Source organism: Giraffa tippelskirchi, chromosome 3 (genome assembly GCF_054371585.1).
Source record: "Giraffa tippelskirchi isolate mGirTip1 chromosome 3, T2T-mGirTip1v1.2.pri, whole genome shotgun sequence".
NCBI lineage: Eukaryota > Metazoa > Chordata > Mammalia > Artiodactyla > Giraffidae > Giraffa > Giraffa tippelskirchi.
In genome coordinates this window covers 107,833,563-107,855,988 of record NC_137277.1, presented here as the reverse complement: position 1 = coordinate 107,855,988, position 22,426 = coordinate 107,833,563, and the positions used below count along the sequence as shown (strand labels likewise).

Here is a 22,426-nt window from a genome sequence, read left to right as displayed (position 1 = left end):
AAATCACTCTTCAATTAGAATTTTCCAACAACTTTTTAACCAAAAGTTCTGCTATCAGCCTAAGCAAGATTTTTTTTTGTACCCTTAGAGCATCTGATGTCAAACCCAAAATCAGATTGATTATATTCTTTGCAGCCAAAGATGGAGAAGCTGTATACAGTCAGCAAAAACAAGGCTGGGAGCTGACTATGGCTCAAATCATGAACTCCTTATTACAAAATTCAGACTTAAATTGAAGAAAGTAGAGAAAACCATTAGACCATTCAGGTATGACCTATATCAAATCCCTTATGATTATGCAATGGAAACGAGAAGTAGATTCAAGGGATTAGATCTGATAGACAGAGTCACTAGAGAACTCTGGAGGGAGATTCGAGACAATGTGCAGGAAGCAGTGATCAAGACCATCCTCAAGAAAAAGAAATGCAAAAAGGCAAAATGCTTGTCTGAGGAGGCCTTACAAACAGCTATGAAAAGAAGAGAAGCAAAAGGCAAAGGAGAAAAGGAAAGATATACCTATTTGAATGCAGAGTTCCAAAGAATAGCAAGGAGAGATAAGAAAGCCTTCCTCAGCGATCAATGCAAAGAAACAGGGGAAAACAATCTCTTCAAGAAAATTAGAGACACCAAGGGAAGATTTCATGCAAAGATGGGCTCAATAAAGGACAGAAATAGTATGGACCTAAGAGAAGCAGAAGATATTAAGAGGTGGCAAGAATACACAGAAGAACTATACAAAAAAGATCTTCATGACCCAGATAACCACGGTAGTGTGATCACTCACCTAGAGCCAGACATCCTGGAATGTGAAGTCAAGTGGGCCTTAGGAAGCATCACTACGAACAAAGCTAGTGGAGGTGATGGAATTCCAGTTGAGCTATTTCAAATCCTAAAACATAATGCTGTGAAAGCTCTGCACTCAATATCCTAGCAAATTTGGAAAATTTAGCAGTGGCCACAGGACTGGAAAATGTCAGTTTTCATTCCAGTCCCAAAGAAGGGGCAATGCCAAAGAATGTTCAAACTACTGTACAGTTGTACTCATCTCACACACTAGCAAAGTAATGCTTAAAATTCTCCAAGCCAGGTTCCAACAGTACATGAACCATGAACTGTGAAATTCCAGATGTTCAAGCTGGCAGAGGAACCAGAGATCAAATTGCCAACATCCGTTGGATCATCAAAAAACCAAGAGAGTTCTAGAAAAACATCTACTTTCGCTTCATTGACTACGCCAAAGCATTTGACTGTGTGGATCATAACAAACTGTGGAAAATTCCTCAAGAGATGGGAATACCAGGCCACCTGACCTGCCTCTTGAGAAATCTGTATGCAGGTCAAGAAGCAACAGTTAGAACTGGACATGGAACAACGGACTGATTCCAAATCCGGAAAGGAGTACGTCAAGGCTGTATATCGTCACCTTCTTATTTAACTTATATGCAGAGTACATCATGAGAAACGCTGGACTGGATGAAGCACAAGCTGGAATCAAAATTGCCAGGAGAAGTATCAATAACCTCAGATATGCAGATGACACCACCCTTCTGTCAGAAAGTGAAGAAGAACTGAAGAGCCTCTTGATGAAAGTGAAAGAGAAGAGTGAAAAAGTTGGCTTAAAACTGAATATTAAGAAAATTAAGATTGTGGCATCTGGTCCCATCACTTCATGGCAAATAGATGGGGAAACAATGAAAACTGTGAGAGACTTTATTTTTCTGGTCTCCAAAATCTCTGAAGATGGTGACAGCATCCATGAAATTAAAAGATGCTTGCTCCTTGGAAGAAAAGCTATGACCAACCTAAACAGCATATTAAGAAGCAGAGACATTACTTTACCAACAAAGGTCTGTCTAGTCAAAGCTATGGTTTTTCCAGTAGTCATGTATGGATGTGAGAGTTGGACTATAAAGAAAGCTGAGCGCCAAAGGATTGATGCTTTTGAGCTGTGATGTTGGAGAAGACTCTTGAGAGTCCCTTGGACTGCAGGGAGATCCAACCTGTCAATTCTAAAGGAAATAGCCCTGAAGATTCATTGGAAGGACTCATGTTGAAGCTGAAACTCCAATACTTTCACCACCTGATGCAAAGAATTGATTCATTAGAAAAGACCCTGATGCTAGGAAAGATTGAAGGCAGGAGGAGAAGGGGACAACAGAAGATGAGATGCTTGAATGGTATCACGAACTCTGTGGACATGGATTTGAGTAAGCTCCGGGAGTTGGTGATGGACAGGGAAGCGTGGTGTGCTGCAGTCCATGGGGTCGCAAAGAATTGGACACGACTGAGCTACTGAACTGAACTGAACTGAGAGCATCTGACCTACTCCAAGTCAGTGTTTTTGTCGAAGTATTTTCTGTTAACAGAATTGCCTAAGATAGGAAGCATCGATTTGATGCTTTTGTGTTTCGTTTTGATTTTAACTACTATCCACCATAAAGTTCTATTTATCCTCACTTGCTTTGCCTGCTTTTCAGTCACCTTCTTAGACTTTGTCTGGAGATAAACACATTGCTTTCAGAGTTTCAAGGATTTGCTTTAAGGCAGAGATTCCTGAAGTGTGTCACTTGTCCTTAAGAAGTGTGGATGCTGTTTTTAAAAAAGAGAAGTAACTGTTTAGTAGTTTCTTCAAGAGATGCTGACTGCAGGGTAAAGGAGAGCAGTTATGACTCAATCTGGTTGATAAGTATTCATTTACTTTTCCTTTCTGCCTTGAGACATTTCTTACTTGGGAAAAGAAAACAGTATTTTTTACAGGCCTGTGGATAGCAATTGATAGGACTAGGAAAGCCAAGAGATTAATAATATGCCTGAATGCCAGAGGAGAGCATGTGAACATTACTAATTAGGGTACACCTTAAATAATTCAGCTTATCTGCAACTCATTTGTAGTTCATCTTTCTTGTAAGTCTATTTTCCTTCATCATGGATTCTTTTTTTCTTTCACTTTCATTTAACTGAACTTAAAAGTGAGATATCCATACAGAATAGTGAACAGCATGATGAATTTTTACAAACTGATCTTACCATGTACATGGCACCCAGATTAAGAAATTGACCGTATTCCACACCCCAGTACGTTCTAGCATGTCTGTTTTCAGTCACTGTCCCTACCACCAAGGGCCCTGTTATGGGCTGAATTGTGCCGTCCACCAAATTCATTCCAGTACCTCCAAATGTAACTGCATTTGAAGATGTCATTAAGGTAGGTTCTAACCCAATATGACTGGTGTCCTTATAAGAAGAGATTAGGGCACAAACATGCAAAGGGAAGATCATGTAAAGATATAGAGAGAAGGTGATCATCTATAAGAAAGGTAAAGAGGCCTCAGAAGATATTAACCTTGCGGACATCTTGATGTTGGACTTCTAGCCTCTAGACCTGTGAGAAAATAAATTTCTGTGGTTTAAGATCCCTAGTCTGTGCTACTTTACTATGGCAGCCCTAGAAAACTAAGGCAATTATCCTCCTGATTTCCAATAGCATAGATTAGTTTTGTTTCTTATCAGGTCTTTTAATAGGAATGGAATCATACAATATATACCATCTTGTATCTGAATTCTTTCACTCAATATTATGAGAGATTCATTCATTTTGTTAAGTCTACTTCTAGGCAATTCATTCTCATTGCTGTGTGAGTATATACCATAACTTATTTATTCATTCTACCACTGGACATTTTTGTAGTTTCCAGTTTTTTTTTTATAAATAATTTTTCTATGAACGTTGTAGCACTTATCTTTTTTGTTGGATGTATATCTAAGGGTGGAATTACTGATTCCTAAGATACGTATAAGTTTAGATTTAGTAAATCCTGGCAAGCGATTTCCCAAAGCAGTTATACTATGTGAAGGTTGCACTTCTGGTTGAAATATAGTATTATTTCACTTTCAAATTTGAAGAGATCACTTAAACTACAGAAATGCAAGAGATGTTATAGATATCACAGAACTAAGTTAAAGAGTTGATTTGGCTCAATCTTGAGTTGAAGAGACTATATATATATATATATATATATATATATATATATATATATATTCTTTCCCCCATTCATCTATATTCATAATACATTAAGCACTTGTTATATTATGCAGGTCCTGTGCTGTATATTGGAGTGAGGGTGGGGAATGCTGACGTGCTCAAGAATGAACCTTAATCTCAAGAAGATTATAATCTTGAATAGTTTATCTTAACTGAGAGTGGTTTTGCCCCTCAGAGGACATTTACTAATATATCGAAACATTTTGCTCGTCACAGTTGGGGGTGCTACTGGCATCTCGTAAGAAGAGGCCACAGATTCTGATAAATATACTACATTGTACAAGTCAGTCTCCCAACCCAGAACTAGCTAACTCAAAATGTCAGAAATGCTGAGGGTTTTTGGAAAGACAGAGCAGATGTACTTTTCTATTCCTCCTGCTAAGTACAACTAAATTCCTGAACATTATATATATTGGTGAAAAGAAAGACTCTTAGCAGACTAGCTAAGGTCCTCATGACCCAAGGAGGTGAGTTCTCTGGGTTTTGTTTTTGTCCTATACATTCCAGACTTGGAAATGACAAAGCTGGAAACCTGGAAATACCACAGGCACCAAAATAATAAACTCCAACAAAAGTTGTCTCTCTGTAGCCAAAGGACCAAGAAGGAGGCAGCCTAGAAAGACAGAAATCTAGACAATAACCACTCCAGCCAAATACGACAGAAAACAATTGTAGGTTACCACCACCCCCATGCTAACAAAGGCTTAGACTTCCACCCTGAACAAGCTGTAACGAGACATACTAACCTCTCCTGAGATGCTGAGCTTCCCCCTGGGTGGTAATGAGGCCTCCTCCATGGTGTCAGTACAGACCATGTCTGGGACCTGGACTTCTACCCTTATCCAACAGTAATGACGTTGTTCTTCCCCCCAGTCCCTGTTGGGACTGTGTCAGAGGAGGCCAAGTGGAGAGTCAGGACTCCACTAGGGAGTGTGTGGTAATAAGGCCACAGACTCCCATTAGTAGAGTGGCGTCAGTTGAGGCCATGTGAGAATCATTAACGAGGCACTCCTACCACTCTCAGCCAAGAAGGTGTCATAGGAGACCTAGCAGGGAGCTGGAAATCCCACCCAGAAGTAATGAGGAGAGCACTCTCAGTTTTGAAAGGAGACAGTAGGGAACCTGGACTTGACTGCTACCCAGCAGTAGTGAGGCTACAGACCCCCTCCTCCTACTGGGACTGAGTCAGAGGAAGTTAGCTAAAACAGAAGGTAAGATCTAAAATGTTATAACATAATACCAAACTGTCTAGGTTTCAATAAAAAATCACTTGTCGAAAATTAACAAGGAAACACAAACTTTAAATGATACAATAGACAAATTAGATTTAATTGATATTTACAGGACTTTCCACCCCAAAACAATCAATTTTACCTTTTTCTCAAGTGCACACGGAACTTTCTCCAGGATAGATCACATCCTGGGCCATAAATCTAGCCTTGGTAAATTCAAAAAAATTGAAATCATCCCAGCCATCTTCTCTGACCACAATGCAGTAAGATTAGACCTCAATTACAGGAAAAAACTATTAAAAATTCCAACATATGGAGGCTAAACAACACGCTTCTGAATAACCAACAAATCACAGAAGAAATCAAAAAAGAAATCAAATTATGCATAGAAACAAATGAAAATGAAAACACGACAACCCAAAACCTATGGGACACTGTAAAAGCAATGCTAAGGGGAAGGTTCATAGCAATACAGGCGTACCTCAAGAAACAAGAAAAAAATCCAATAAATCAACTAACTCTACACCTAAAGCAACTAGAGAAGGAAGAAATGAAGAACCCCAGGGTCAGTAGAAGGAAAGAAATCTTAAAAATTAGGGCAGAAATAAATGCAAAAGAAACAAAAGAGACCATAGCAAAAATCAACAAAACTAAAAGCTGGTTTTTCGAGAAGATAAACAAAATTGACAAGCCATTAGCCAGACTCATCAAGAAACAAAGGGAGAAGAATCAGATCAACAAAATTAGAAATGAAAATGGAGAGATCACAACAGACTCCACAGAAATACAAAGGATCATAAGAGACCACTACCAACAGCTATATGCCAATAAAATGGACAATTTGGAAGAAATGGACAAATTCTTAGAAAAGTATAACTTTCCAAAACTGAACCAGGAAGAAATAGAAGATCTTAACAGACCCATCACAAGCACGGAAATCAAAACTATAATCAGAAATCTTCCAGCAAACAAAAGCCCAGGACCAGACGGCTTCACAGCGGAATTCTACCAAAAATTTAGAGAAGAGCTAACACCTATCCTACTCAAACTCTTCCAGAAAATTGCAGAAGATGGTAAACTTCCAAACTCATTCTATGAGGCCACCATCACCCTAATTCCAAAACCAGACAAAGATGTCACAAAAAAGGAAAACTACAGGCCAATATCACTGATGAACATAGATGCAAAAATCCTTAACAAAATTCTAGCAAACAGAATCCAACATCATATTAAAAAGATCATACATCATGACCAAGTGGGCTTTATCCCAGGAATGCAAGGTTTTTTTAACATCGCAAATCAATCAATGTAATACACCACATTAACAAATTGAAAGAAAAAAACCATATGGTTATTTCAATAGATGCAGAAAAAGCCTTTGACAAAATTCAGCATCCATTTATGATAAAAACCCTCCAGAAAGCAGGAATAGAAGGAACATACCTCAACATAATAAAAGCTATATATGACAAACCCACAGCAAACATTATCCTCAATGGTGAAAAATTGAAAGCATTTCCCCTAAAGTCAGGAACAAGGCAAGGATGCCCACTTTCACCACTACTATTCAACATAGTTTTGGAAGTTTTGGCCACAGCAATCAGAGCTGAAAAAGAAATAAAAGGAATACAGATAGGAAAAGAAGAAGTAAAACTCTCACTGTTTGCAGATGACATGATCCTCTACATAGAAAACCCTAAAGACTCTACTAGAAAATTACTAGAGTTAATCAATGAATATAGTAAAGTTGCAGGATATAAAATTAACACACAGAAATCCCTTGCATTCCTATACTCCAATAATGAGAAAACAGAAAGAGAAATTAAGGAAACAATACCATTCACCATTGCAACAAAAAGAATAAAATACTTAGGAATGTATCTACCTAAAGAAACAAAAGACTTATATATAGAAAACTATAAAACACTGATGAAAAAAATCAAAGAGGACACAAACAGATGGAGAAATATACCGTGCTCATGGATTGGAAGAATTAATATAGTGAAAATGAGTATACTACCCAAAGCAATCTATAGATTCAATGCAATCCCTATCAAGCTACCAATGGTATTTTTCACAGAACTAGAACAAATCATCTCACAATTTGTATGGAAATATAAGAAACCTCGAATAGCCAAAGCAATCTTGAGGAAGAAGAATGGAACTGGAGGAATCAACCTGCCTGACTTCAGGCTCTACTTCAAAGCCACAGTCATCAAGACAGTATGGTACTGGCACAAAGATAGAAATATAGATCAATGGAACAAAATAGAAAGCCCAGAGATAAACCCACGCACCTATGGACACCTTATCTTCGACAAAGGAGGCAAGAATATACAATGGAGAAAAGACAATCTCTTTAACAAGTGGTGCTGGGAAAACTGGTCAACCACTTGTAAAAGAATGAAACTAGAACACTTCCTAACACCATACACAAAAATAAACTCAAAATGGATTAAAGATCTAAACGTAAGACCAGAAACTATAAAACTCCTAGAGGAAAACATAGGCAAAACACTCTCCGACATAAATCACAGCAGGATCCTCCATGACCCACCTCCCAGAATATTGGAAATAAAAGCAAAAATAAACAAATGGGACCTAATTAAAATTAAAAGCTTTTGCACAACAAAGGAAACTATAAGCAAGGTGAAAAGAAACCCTTCAGAATGGGAGAAAATAATAGCAAACGAAGCAACAGACAAACAATTAATCTCAAAAATATACAAGCAACTTCTGCAGCTGAATTCCAGAAAAATAAACGACCCAATCAAAAAATGGGCCAAAGAACTAAACAGACATTTCTCCAAAGAAGACATACAGATGGCTAACAAACACATGAAAAGATGCTCAACATCACTCATTATTAGAGAAATACAAATCAAAACCACAATGAGGTATCATTTCACACCAGTCAGAATGGCTGCTATCCAAAAGTCTACAAGCAATAAATACTGGAGAGGGTGTGGAGAAAAGGGAACCCTCTTACACTGTTGGTGGGAATGCAAACTAGTACAGCCACTATGGAGAACAGTGTGGAGATTCCTTAAAAAACTGGGAATAGAACTGCCATATGACACAGCAATCCCACTGCTGGGCATACACACCGAAGAAACCAGAATTGAAAGAGACGCGTGTACCCCAATGTTCATCGCAGCACTGTTTACAATAGCCAGGACATGGAAGCAACCTAGATGTCCATCAGCAGACGAATGGATAAGGAAGCCCTGGTACATATACACAATGGAATATTACTCAGCCATTAAAAAAAATAGATTTGAATCAGTTCTACTGAGATGGATGAAACTGGAGCCCATTATACAGAGTGAAGTAAGCCAGAAAGAAAAACAACAATACAGTATACTAATGCATATATATGGAATTTGAAAGATGGTAACGATAACCGTATATGCAAGACAGAATAAGAGACACAAATGCATAGAACAATTTTATGAACTCTGAGGGAGAAGGTGAGGGTGGGACGTTCTGGGAGAATAGCATTGAAACATGTATATTATCATATGTGAAACAGAACACCATTCCATGTTTGATGCATGAGACAAAGGCTCAGGGCCGGGGCAATGGGATGACCCAGAGGGATGGAATGGGGAGGGAGGTGGGTGGGGGTCCAGGAAGGGGAACACATGTAAACCCATGGCTGATTCATGTCAATGTATGGCAAAAACTATTACAATATTGTAAAGTAATTAGCCCCCAACTAAAATAAATAAATTTATAAAAAAAAAAAATCACTTGTCATACCAGGAAGATCTCAAACAGAATGAAAAATGGCAATTAATAGATACTAACATCCAGTCCCATCACTTCATGGCAAATAGATGGGGAAACAATGAAAACAATGAGAGACTTTATTTTTCTGGGCTCCAAAATCCCTGCAGATAGTGACTGCATCCATGAAATTAAAAGACACTTGCTCCTTGGAAGAAAAGCTATGACTAACTTAGACAGCATATTAAAAAGCAGAGACATTACTTTACCAACAAAGGTCTGTCTAGTCAAAGGTATGGTTTTTCCAGTAGTCATGTATGGATGTGAGAGTTGGACTATAAAGAAAGCTGAGCGCAGAAGAATTGATGCTTTTGAACTGTGTTGTTGGAGAAGACTCTTGAGAGTCCCTTGGAGATCCAACCAGTCCATCCTAAAGGATATCAGTCCTGAATATTCGCTGGAAGGACTGATACTGAAGCTGAAATTCCAACACTTTCGCCACCTGATGCGAAAAACTGACTCATTGGAAAAGACCCTGATGCTAGGAAAGATTGAAGGCGAGAGGAAAAGGGGATGACAGAGGATGAGATGGTTGGATGGCATCACCAACGTGATGGACATGAGTTTGAGCAGGCTCCCGGAATTGGTGATGGACAGCGAAGTCTGGTGTGCTGCAGTCCACGGGGTCGCAAAGAGTCAGACACGACTGAGCAACTGAACTGAACTGAGCAATGAGATAGCTACAAAGATGTATGAATTAGCTAATAAAGATTTAAAGTAACCATAACAAAAATGTTTCAATGAACAAATACAAACACACTTGAAAGAAATGAGAAATAAAATCTCAGCAAAAAAAAATAGAAAATATAAAGGAGAACCAAATGGAAATTTCAGAACTGTTAATACTGTAGCTAAAATTAAAACACAGTGAATGAGCTTGAGCTTATCAGTAGAATGGAAGAGATAGAGGAAAGAATCCATGAACTGGAAGGTAGAACAATAGAAATTACCAAATTCTGAACAACAGAGAGAAAAAAAATAAAATTCCCTCCCTCAGGGATCTGCAAGAGTATAACAAAAGATTTAACAGTGTGTCATTAGAGTCTCAGAAAGGTAGAAAAAGGCAGAGCTGAAAAAAGTACTCAAAGAAATTATGGATGAAACTTTCCAAATTTGGCTAAAGATGAAATCCTGCAGGTTTGAGAAGTTGCGTGAACCCCAAAGAGGATAAAACTAAAGAAATCTACACAAAGACACATAACAGTCAAACTTCTGAAACTAAAAACAAAAAATACTGAAAGATGAAGAGAGACAAAAACACCATGTAGGAGAAAAATTATTTGACAAAAGTTCTCATCAGAAACCATTGACGATGGAAGGAAATGGCACAACATTTTTCAGGCATTAGAAAAAAAAATAATGCAGAATCCCATATCCAGAGAAAATTTTGTTTGGGAAAGAAAGAGGAAATAAGACATTCTCAGATGAAAGAAAACAAAAAGACTTTCTCAGCAGCAGACCTGCTCTAAAAGAATGGCCAAGGTAAATTCTCTATACAGAAAGAAAATAATGAAAGAAGGAAACTTGGAATATCAGAAAGGAAGAAAAAACATGGTAAGCAAAAATATGTCTTTGATAGTACGATATGACCATGCTTCTACTTTTGAGTTTTCTAAATTATGTTTGATGGTTGAAGCAAAATTTGTAGTGCTGTCTAATGTGGTTCTAAATGTATGTAAGGGATTATTGAAGACAATCATATTACAAACGAGAGGGCAATAAGACATGAACAGAGGGAAAATTGCTATGTTTCACTTGAACTGATAAAATGATGCCAGCAGACTGTGATAAGTTGTGCATGTAACAATACCTGAGCAATCACTTACAAAACAAAACAAAACTATAAAAAGAGATACATCCAAAAGCACTGTAGAAAAATCAGAATGGAATTCTAGAAAATGTTCACAGGAATGGAGGAAAAAGAAAATAGACAAAACAAACAAGCAAACACAAAGCAGAACAAACAGAAAATAAAAATTAAAATGGCAGAATTATGTGCTACCATATAAATAATTACATTAAATGTAAAATTAAAGAAATGGATTGGCAGAGTGTACTAACATACATAACCCAACTTTATGCTACTGTAAGAAACTGTGTGTGTGTGAATTTCATAAAAATTATATTTTGTGTTTTCCAATAGTTGATCAAGCTCTCTTACCCAGTTCTGATTTTAGTTGAATGCCTGTGAGTATCATAGTAAAAGACTTTTGTTTCACCACCTCTCGGAATTCCATGCAGTTGTGGAATATGAGATTTTAGAGGCTGAAACTAACCTGGTAGAAATTCAAATCCATCTTTTATCTTTTAGATAAAAGTCTTTGAAATCCTTTTAGTGTGAAGTTATCAGCAGGCTTGATTCTCATATAACCTCATTACTAACCCAAGGATTATTCAAAATGCAGAGAGAGCAGGGCTCCAGGGCTGAATTTTTATCAATCCTACCACCCAGTGATAAGTCACTTGTGGTCCCCCTAGTTCTGCTTGGGAAATTCTGCCTGCTTACCCAGCCCTCCCTCCTTGGAGACCGCAATATAAATTCAAGGCTTTCATAAGTTATCCACTAAAGAAAGCTGTTCAACTGTGAGCATTTCTAACACTTATTTAACTCCCGAATCCTTTTCCACATTAACATTTCACAATTCACCTTGGATTTTGTGTTTTAAGAATGGATATTTCCAAGGGATTCACACTTCAGATCTGCGGTCACTATGGCTGCAAGTAATGGGGTGTTCTCAATGTATCTTTGTTTTATGTATTGGACTTGGTGACATGTAAGAAAAAAATTCTTAACCAGTCTCATCACTGATCAACATTTTCCCCACAGAATGGCAAGAATTGGCTTATTACATATTGGGCTTTTGCATATTGTCCTGAAAAAAAAACAAACAGGTTCATCAGTTGTCTCCTCTGCTGCTGCTGCTGCTGCTGAGTCGTTTCAGTCGTGTCCGACTCTGTGCGACCCCATAGATGGCAGCCTACCAGGCTCCGCCGTCCCTGGGATTCTCCAGGCAAGAACACTGGAGTGGGTTGCCATTTCCTTCTCCACTTTCATTTAATTATTCCAATTAATAAATTAAAAGAGAGTTTGTTATAGATATAAAAATATAAACAAACAGTAGTTATATGAAGTTTACCCATTGTTATTTTAAAGCTTCCTTAAAACAAGGTAATTCGATACTTGAGGGACAAAACCTAATTTCCCAAACTGAAACCATGTAATGATTTACTTATTCCATAAATGTGTGATCTTATCTGCTCAGATTTACATTTGGAGCAATAAAACCTCTGGCAGCTGCTCCTGGTTGTCTGCAGGAAGAAGAGACAGAAGATAAGAACATTCCTGTTTTTATTGCCTTCTTGAATGTCTAAAAGTTGGGGTGAGGGCTGAGAAAGGCATCTATTAACATGGCCATAAACATCCATGTCTGGTACTAAAGTAAGCCAGTCCTCTTTGGAAGATGCGGTAAACCTCTCAGGGCACTGGCTTCCATTTGTTAAACACTGCTAAAGGCTTAAAAAGTAAGTAAAAAAATCATGCCACCTCCTCTTCATCAGAAAAGCAACCATTCCAATTTTAAAGTATTTTAGAACTTTGGGAGAACCATTGCTAGGTGCAAAGCTTTCAGGTTCTCTTGTGAGCTCATAGGGTGACCTTACTTTTACCTACTCCAAAGAGCCCCCAGATCCTGAGCTTCCCTGACCTGGGACTAGGAACTTCCCTGACCTGGTCCCAAATGATGAAATTCTGGTTGGGTGCAGTGTGAGAACAGCCCTTGGGGGAGGGCATTGACACAGACTCAATACGGGCACCCACATCAATGTTGGACACGTTTTTACCCTTAGCAAGACTCAATCGGGCCACTCAGATTCTGTTGGGTGAGGGTGTCTGGGAAAAATATTAAACCCCTGATTTTCATGACCCCCAGAATATGTCAGTGTGGTATTAGCTCATTCTCTGGGCCTAAAATTCCTGAGCTTTCTTCTCTTGACTTTAGTACTTTGGTGAGGGGACTTTTTATTGCCTAATAAATAATATCATAGAAGGTCATAATTCTATTTTAGCCACTAAATATCCAAAATGTATAAAGCATGCAAAGTTGGGTCCAAGATATGGATGAAAAACAGCTCGGTGGCATTTCTTAAGAGTTATTATTATTTTTTTCAATCTGACAGTGAAGCAGGAACATTCTCCTAAATCCCAGGCTTAGAAAGCTGAACACCGCCTGGAGGCCTTAAAGAATTACATTGACAAAGTCATTTTTCTTTATTCTGCAAGTCAAAAAAATTCTCCATGGAATTTTGGAGGAAATCTCAAGTTTTCAGACTCCTAAGCTTAGAGGGACTCTGGAAACTCACTTCATGGTGTCCATCTGCCTTTTTGGAAAGAAACTGAAATCACCATGGGGAGAAATGACTCTTATTGCTAGATTAGTTTTCTCCTGTCATGAATTGTAGGATTCAACTATGCTCATAGGCTAGAAGTTCTTTCTTTTGGATGAAGTCATTTTCTCCAGATACAGTGAATCTCTTTTTAATCATTCTGTCTTACTTGGGAATAGCTGTTTCCCAATCTTGTATATGGACACACACACACACACACACATCAGTCTCTGATATAGTCTGTTTCCCAATCTTGTATATGGACACACACACACACACACACACACCAGTCTCTGCTATAGTCTTTTCTTTCCTTGAAGATCTTCATTACCTGTCTCATTTGTTTTCTTTTAACCTCGTGTTCTTTGGACTTTTCACCCCTTCATCTTCCTGAAAATTGTATGATTCCCACATCCTAAATCATTCCTCCAAACCTCTCGTGCCCTAAAAATAAAAATCAGTACTGTGGCAAAATTTGTCAGTGGTAACATTTGTTGGAAGACAAAGAGTGATACCACTAGGTCTTGGTTTATGGGGATTTTATGGGCAGAGAGCAGTGTTATTCAGAAGGTCTCCTTCTATCACAGCAAAGTGGATCTCTCCAAGGAGATCTTGGGATTGGATATCAGCTTAACACAGTGTATGTTCAGGGTGCCATTAGATCTTAGTGTCAACACTCCTATTGTTTTGTTTTCATCCAGGTTGGGGTAACATTTCCCATTTCAATTAAAACATGTTTTCCCTATTGACAGAGACTAGATACTGCTACACTCAGCACACCATGGAAGTCACAGGAAACAGCATCTCTGTCACCAAGCGCTGTGTTCCGCTGGAAGACTGCTTGTCCACTGGCTGCAGAGACTCCGAGCATGAAGGCCACAAGGTCTGGCAACAAAGCAAATGACGGGACACCATAGTCAGGCTTCCTCCTCTCCATATGCCCGCTAGGGCTCATGAGCTCCATGGGCCTACTCCCCCATGTAGGCTGACTTTTGACTGTCTTCATACCATTATGAAAAGATGCTTCCTTTCATGTTGGTGCTAAAAGAATAAAAAATTATATCAGGTTGTAGGATAACCAGTATAAATTATGTAAACCAATATAAATTATGTAAACACAACACCAGGAAAGTATTGAAAATTATTGTTAAGTTCATTCAACTGAGGATGGACAAGGCAATTTAGCTTTGATACCTTTCTGTAAAGTGGAGCTCATATCTTTATTGGGACGTTGATTTGGAAGTTATCTGCTGGCTCCTGGGGTCACAAAGTGTCGGACATGATTGAGTGACTAACACTAACACGTTGGCTCCTGAGTCATTTGAGCAAGTGACAGGAGACCCTGCTGTTTCCTGTGGGTTTACTTTCCTTAAACTCCATCTGGTCCCTGGACAGAAGCACTCAGTGTAGAACAGACTTCAAAGGCGGCCTTGAAGGAAACTGTCAAGACTCAGAGAAGGGCAGCCAGACTCATAATTGGAGTGGGGAACACCCCTGGCTCTCCCGCTGTTCATTCCAAGCTGGCTGTACATGTCTTGTATGTCAGCCCTTGACCTTGGAGGCTGCCCTCTTCTCCCCATTGGGCCACCTTCCTGGTGGCTGGAGGCAGCCCCCACTCTCACTGTTAGCGGGAGCTTCTTTCTCCTGAGACAACACTCAGTTTTCAAGTGACTTGTGAAATACACTAGGAATTCTTTTTTTTTTTTTTTTTGGTTTATTGAGAAATTATGGTCATAAATAATAATTGAAATATAAAACATAAACCCACGGGTTTTACTTGACCAAACCTCCCTACCCCACTCCAAGCTAAGCTTGGCTTTCAGACATAATGGTGACACTTTACCAAGAAGGAAGCTGTAGGTCAGAGAAGTGATTCATGTGCTCAGGTGAACTAGTGACAGACAGAATCCAAACCCACTTCTGACCTTTGGTTTCTCTCTTCAACATCATGTCTTCCTAGTTCATGTCACCTGTGACCAAACTCAGATCTCTGCAAGATAACAACTGTGTAAGATATTAAGCATCAAAGAGTTTTTCAAACGTTACTGTGCATATGAATCACTTGGGGATCTTGTTCAAATGCAGATTCTAAATTGCTAAATTTGGTGTGAAGTTTGAGATTTTGCATTTCTAGTAACTTCCCAGTTGAAGCTGAGGTTACTGTACTTTGGGAGCCATGGCCTAAAATAATTTCTGTCAATAATCTTTTGGGGTTTTTTTCTTATGCTGCATGAGGAAAGCAGTATAAAGCAGGAGTAACTGTATAAATGAAAGCCCTTCAAATTTTAACTCACCCACAGGAGTGGAGATAATTATGCAGACAGTTCTAATGAAAGTATTAAATAAGTTTAACTGGGTTGTAGGCATTTCACTTTCACTGTGAAAACGTAGCAAATTAATTACCATCTTAACAGCTTCCTCAAGTAGTCAGAGAGCCTCTCTAACAAAAGTAAGTTTTACAATTCCCATTTCACAGATGGAATAACTGAGACCTTGGAAGGCTATAAAATGGCATAATAGCCACATGTTGTTGCGTTCAGTTGTGTCCGACTCTTTGCGATCCCATGGACTGTAGCTAGCCAGGCTCCTTGGTCCATGGAATTCTCCAGACTAGAATACTGGAGTGGGTTGCCATTCCCTTCTCCAGGGGATCTTCCCTACCGGGATTGAACCCGGGTTTCCTGCATTGCACACAGATTCTTTTACCATCTGAGCCGCCAGGGAAACCCATAAGAACCACATGATAGGATGTGAAAACAGAATGCATATCCCTAGAAGTTTAGTCTGGGCAGGAGGTTTTATTTTGATCACAACGCTTCCAGGTGAAATTTCATTCCACCCACTTAAAATTTTCATTTATGGAGAAGGACATGGCAACCCACTCCAGTATTCTTGCCTGGAGAATCCCAGGGACAGAGGAGCCTGGTGGGCTGCCGTCTATGGGGTCGCAGAGAGTTGGACACGACTGAAATGACTTAGCAGCAGCAGCAGCAGCAATTTTCATTTAAGTCTTGCTGTGAGGGAGCCAATTCCTTCAAAGCTCTCTGCCCCCTTCATCTGCCAGCTCCTCATCACCCTTCTTCTTCTCTTCCTTTCTTTCAGGTCTGCACTTCCTGTTGTGAAGGAAATATCTGTAACTTGCCGCTCCCCCGAAATGAAACTGATGCCACATTTGCCACAACATCACCCATAAATCAGACAAATGGGCACCCACACTGCATGTCCGTGATAGTGTCCTGCTTGTGGGTGTGGTTGGGACTCACATTATAGCAGCTCAAGCGCACGCTGTAGTAACAATCCCTGGGGGCCTTGAGGGTCCATAGTCATGCATGAGGCATTGGCCTGACAATAGTCACATATGTGAAAACACAGCACTCTGGATGTCTTCACAGCCAAGCACTTCTACTTACCATGAGGAACAAGCATTGCTTCAATGTAGTCATTTGAAGACCTCATCAAAGCAACCTGCCCCCAAACAACCCCTGAATTCTATGCCATAAGCATTTGTTTTCCCTCCAAAAAATAGTTTTTCATTTACTGAGATCTGGGGCTCTTAATTTGGAATACATGCATGAACCACAGAAGTCCTGGGACCCTCTGAGATGTTGTGTGTGTTCAGTCACTCCGTCGTGTCTGACTCTTTCTGACTCCATGGACTGTAACCCACCAGGCTCCTCTGTCCATGGAATTTCCTAGGCAAGAATACTGGAGTGGGTGCCATTTCCTACTCCAGGGGATCTTTGCAACCCAGAGATTGAACCTGAGTCTCTTGTCTCCTGCATTGGCAGGTGGATTCTTTACCACTAGCGCCACCTGGGAAGCCCCAATATGTTATATGGACACATATAGATCTGTGTTCTTCAGGAGAAAGGTCAATGACTGCTGATTTAGGTGGTCCAACCATGTATTCACTTATAGCTTTAGAGTTTTAAAACTTTGATTCCCAAATTAATGGACAATTTCCTTGGCAATTCTGATCTAAGTCCCTAGAAAAATAATAAGCAGTTTGTCCAATTTAATTGTCCCAATATTCTTCTCCCAGTGATGGAATCATACTCACTTTCTTCTGCATGGGAATAAAAAAAGGCAATCATAAGGTTTTTTGTATGGGAGGAGAGGTGGCTGGAAAAGGATTTTTCCCAACTTAATTGAATTAGCGCTCATAAGGTGGCTGTTTATCCCTTCATATAATTGGTGAGATTAGCCTTGACTGGCACCTAATTTTGCTCCATGAAATTCTGGATTCTACTTGGACTAATTGGTATCCAAAGTGGCTGACAGCAAGATGGGCTTATTTCCTCCAAGCATGAGGTTCTATTCAGGCATGGCTAATCGAGACAGAGAAAGGATTTCAGAATGAAAGATGTGTGAAATTGATCCGTTTGTGAGTGCCCAGTCGGTGTTTCTGCCAAACCTTTCATCTGCAATTTACACTGCCCAAGAGCCTCCTTTGTTCTTTCTCTTCCAAATCCCCTGTGACTTCAGGGAAAAGGTTCTGCATTATGTTGTCTCCAGGTTGATAGGAAAAGAAGTCGTAATATCCCAGGATGAGAAGCAGATGGGCCAGTAGGGTCATGATGAGAATAGTACAAAAACCCAGAGAGAAGTTTTTCTTTCTTTCAGATGATTGCTTTTGAAGTAAATGGTAAAATTTTCACCATCCTTCCTATATTTTTGGCACCTCAAGTTACAATTTTTTCTTCTTCCTTATAAATCACTTATATAATATTTATTTTTATATGGCATAAATAGAAACTAAGATATATTGTAAAAGATTCTTTATTCTGAACAAAACGATCAAATCAGAATACCTATTTTTCAACAATGGTAGAGCTTGTAATATATGTTTGTTGAAAGTTATCTATAATACTTGCACCAGTGTTGAAAACACTTATGAACAAGAGTAATGTGTTGGCCTCAAGGTTTTTGCTGACGGTTTCCTCAGTGGTGCTGTCTGAGATGTATTCAGGTGGTGACCATCACTGGTATGAGTTTCTCAGCAGGGTTATCTTTGCATGGACTTCAGTGGAGTCATTACTGATTGCTAAGTTGCTTCAGTCGTGTCCAACTCTGTGCAACTCCATAGATGGCAGCCCACCAGGCTCCGCCGTCCCTGAGATTCTCCAGGCAAGAATACTGGAGTGGGTTGCCGTTCCTTCTCCAGTGCATGAAAGGGAAAAGGGAAAGTGAACTCGCTCAGTCGTCCGACTCTTAGTGACCCCATGGACTGTAGCCTACCAGGCTCCTTCGTCCATGGGATTTTCCAGGCAAGAGTACTGGAGTGGGGTGCCATTGCCTTCTCTGCATTACTGATTAGGAGGACAGTTGTTGGGGGCCATCTGCCCTGCACAGGAAGAGATCTTGGACTCATAAAATGAGACTCCCCTGAGGGGACCAAATGGGAACTGACATCAGAAATTTTGATACAAAATCATTTAAATTGCATCAAATGGCCTTAATTCCGAGTTTGGTAGGCTTACCAATATGTTGCTTACAGTTGGGGTAGGGGAAGTAGAGGGAGAGAAAGCAAGACATTTACTAAGCACCTCTTAGGAGCCAGACGCTAGGCTAAGCACTTTAAGTGAGTTGGGTCATAAAAGCCCTGTGAGAACCCTGTAAGGAATGTTATTAGTATTTACACTTGACAGATAAAGGTACTGAGGCTCTAAGAAGCTTTTCCTTCCAGTTTAGATTATGTGGGATGAGGCAGGATGGAAGAGGAAGGGAAGGTAGAATTGCCACCCCTAGGAAAACTTCCAGGCCTAACATCATGGGTATTTTTTCATCTTATATCTGGAATTTGTTTAGTCCTGCTTCTAGAGGATGTCATTTGTGTGTGACCCCAGACAGTGTTTCTTCTTTGGGGGGTGAGGTATGGCTTCTTCATTCATTCCTTTTGCTATCAAAGAGGAGGCAGGTTGATCCTACATCTGAAGATGCCATAAGACAATGACAATTTGATGTTGTATATACCTACAAATACATTTTCATGCATGGGTCTCTCTCCACTGACACCTTCCATGTACTGCATGTGATTAGAATAAGAGATAAAGTCCAAATCTTGGTTCTTCGTAAGAAGGCGCCTCTCCGAAGCCTCCCTGACTGGTGTGGAGGGACTGGGTCTGCAATGGTGCAAACTTATCTGCCACCCGGGGGAGTCACTGCAAACTCCACATGGGTGTGGCTTCCTGCACCCGTGTGCCTATAGAATGGCTGGTATTTCACTCTCTTCAAAGAAAGTAGTTTGCTCACCAACCCCAGCCTCGAGGAGCCAAGAAAGGGCTATTCGTGTGGAAGGTCCAGGACCAGTCATCCATCTGAATTTTCTACCACCTTAAACCTTCCATTAAATCCTACAGTTGGTGATGAAGTGCAAAGAGCCGCGATGTGTATATGAACCTACGTGCCATTTATTTATTTTTAGACTTCCCACAACATTAATGTCAGTTTGGGATTTAATGCCTAAATTTTGTAAATATTGTACATATTGTAAATCGATGAATAAAGATTTTAAGTGTATCTCACCAGGCTCCTCCCTGCAATGCACATGCCAGTCAATGACTAAGGCACCTGGGTTACGTACAAGGCATTGACTGGGCTCCATGTCGAAGGGAACTTCCTTCCAGGAGCTCACTTAGTTGTATAGACAAGAAATACATGCATGAAAAGACACAAGACAATTCACCCATGCCAAATGTTTCATACAGACAGTAAGTGCTGCAGAAAATCAAAGAAGGAAAGATTACCAGACCCTTCAATCAGATCTGCAGTTTCCCTAGACCATTTTCTTTGCTAAATCAGGAAATAGAAAAAGGTGTGTATGTGTATCTATATTTTTAAGTACTATCCCATTAACTCTTTATTTTCAAATTTTATTTTATTCTTGGGGTCGATTATATTAGTGATGATGCAATAGAAAACATTTTCCCTTGACAGTATCTTCTTCAACAGGAAACAAATATTTAAATAGTAAGAATGTCATTTTTATCTATGCAACACTTTTGTTGCATTTTTCTCAGTAAAATGATAGACATTGAAAATGACCTTGAAAAACTCTAGCTCATTTATGATTCCTGGTTATTCTTTAGCACCCTTTATTTTGAAATTTCCGGGAAAATACATGTTTCCCCCAAAGTTAGAGATGTTCTATTAGGCTCTGGATTGGTGATGTGGTTGGTGCTTATTAAGGTGTCACACTTACATGAAGATAGCTCTTATTACTAACCTCTGTGAATAGCTCTGTGTGTTTAAGGTTAACAGTGCTGTAGGTAGACTGTGCTTTTACAGAAAATCTGGTTTTGAAAACATACATTTACAGGGTAACCCAATTTGGAGTTTCAAAAAGGATCCTTTGCTTTATAAAGGCCTTTTATATCCCCTTCCTAACACATTTATAAGATTTTATTTACAAATAATGTTCAGGGCATATCAGGCATGTAAAGGTAGATGTGGTACCTTAGCTGCATGATGGTAACTTTTATCTGAAATACAAAAAGGGCTTTCACAAATTTTTTAAAATAAATTACCTTTAACTTTCATACTAGAGTGAAATATGTGAAAACTCTGAGCATCTGCTGTCAATCCACATTGTAACTGGGAGAGCTTCATCTTAAGAGATTCAGCCAATTTTCTAAGCTAGCATAGCAACTTGGGAGAGGACTAAAGCATGAACGTGAGGCAGTATGACTTTAGCCTGGTGTGTTCTCCACTGGAATCTGCTGAAAAACAGGTCTCTGAATTTTTTGAACATAGAAATTTCTAACTTACAATTTGACATTACAAAACCAAGGCAGATTTCCAAAGTGACTTTCAAATCAAGGCTTCATTTTCAGGGGTTACTCTCCATAGCTCATTTTAGAATCATGGTCTTTCCCATTAGCAAATTACTATTGTTTTGTTATTTCCTTTGGCAAATTTTGATCCATTGCAGTTGTTGAAATTGGATGGGGGACAGTGGGTGGGAGGAGGAATCTCTATATAGTTATATTTTAAGCTGACTAGAGACCTAAAATTCAGAAGCTGAGAAATGGTTTCTCAAAGAGGCTTTTTGCTATTGTCTTAATAGCAACTCCTGATTCTTTATATTTTAGTTTATCATCAAAGCACTTCCAACAAATCATTGCTTCAGTTAGTCAACATGACCTCACTTACAGCTTTCACAGCTCAGGCTTTAGAGTAGCTAAGAGAGGTCCAACTGGCAGTTTCTACCACAAGGACTTTGATTCCTGATCCAAGACTCTCTCTTCCACACACACTTGTCACCAGGATGAGTGACAGCTCTACCTTTATCCAGCACTTTTACTAAAAAGCCATCTCTCAGGTCACAAAGTTAGAGATGACTAGGAACTTAGAAAACATCTAATCCGCCCTCTTTATTGTATGTGTAAGTGAAGTGTTAGTCGCTCAGTTGTGTCCAACTCTTGGCGACCCCGTGGACTATAGTCTGCCAGGCTCCTCTGTCCTTGGGATTCTCCAAACAAGAATACTGGAGTGGGTTGCCCTGCCCTCCTACAGGGGGTCTTCCCGACCCAAAGATTGAACCCAGGTCTCCCACATTGCAGGCAGATTCTTTACCATCTAAGCCTTCAGGGAAGCCCACTTCTTTGTATACAGGAGGGGAAAAGAACCCCAAAGAACCCAGACCATTAGTCTCTGAGTAAGCTGCATTGCTTGTGCTTGAGTTAGAGAAAAGATAAATTCATCAAAATGTTCCCTCTTTGATGCTCAAAGTAATTAAGACGTGGGTAATGGAGAACAGCTTTTAGAGATCTCCTCTTCCTTCATTCAGCTGTGAGATGGGCAGGGCCACTAGGATTACCAACCTGGGGAAGGGCAGAGAATAAATTTAGAGAGAGCAAATTTTAACCAAAAAAGCAAGCTAACCTGATGGAAACATAGACTGTTCATCCTAACTTGAGAAGAAAAAATGTTCAATGGGAATAATCATTTTCAGAATCATGGCCTAAAAAGGCAGGATTAT

General features: G+C 39.5%; 1 protein-coding gene across 25 annotated transcripts in view; it reads left to right on the top strand.

The window, feature by feature from the left end:
• The window catches only part of LYPD6 (LY6/PLAUR domain containing 6), a 131,770-nt gene extending 111,805 nt beyond the window's left edge, over window positions 1–19,965 (top strand). For all 25 annotated transcript variants that reach the window (XM_081582949.1, XM_081582966.1, XM_081582950.1 and 22 more), the window contains 2 exons: window positions 14,199–14,329; window positions 16,549–19,965. In XM_081582949.1, the coding sequence (XP_081439075.1) occupies window positions 14,199–14,329; window positions 16,549–16,716 (299 nt within the window). In that variant the 3' untranslated portion in view covers window positions 16,717–19,965. The remainder of the gene's footprint in view (window positions 1–14,198; window positions 14,330–16,548) is intronic.
• Window positions 19,966–22,426: the final 2,461 nt, after the last annotated feature.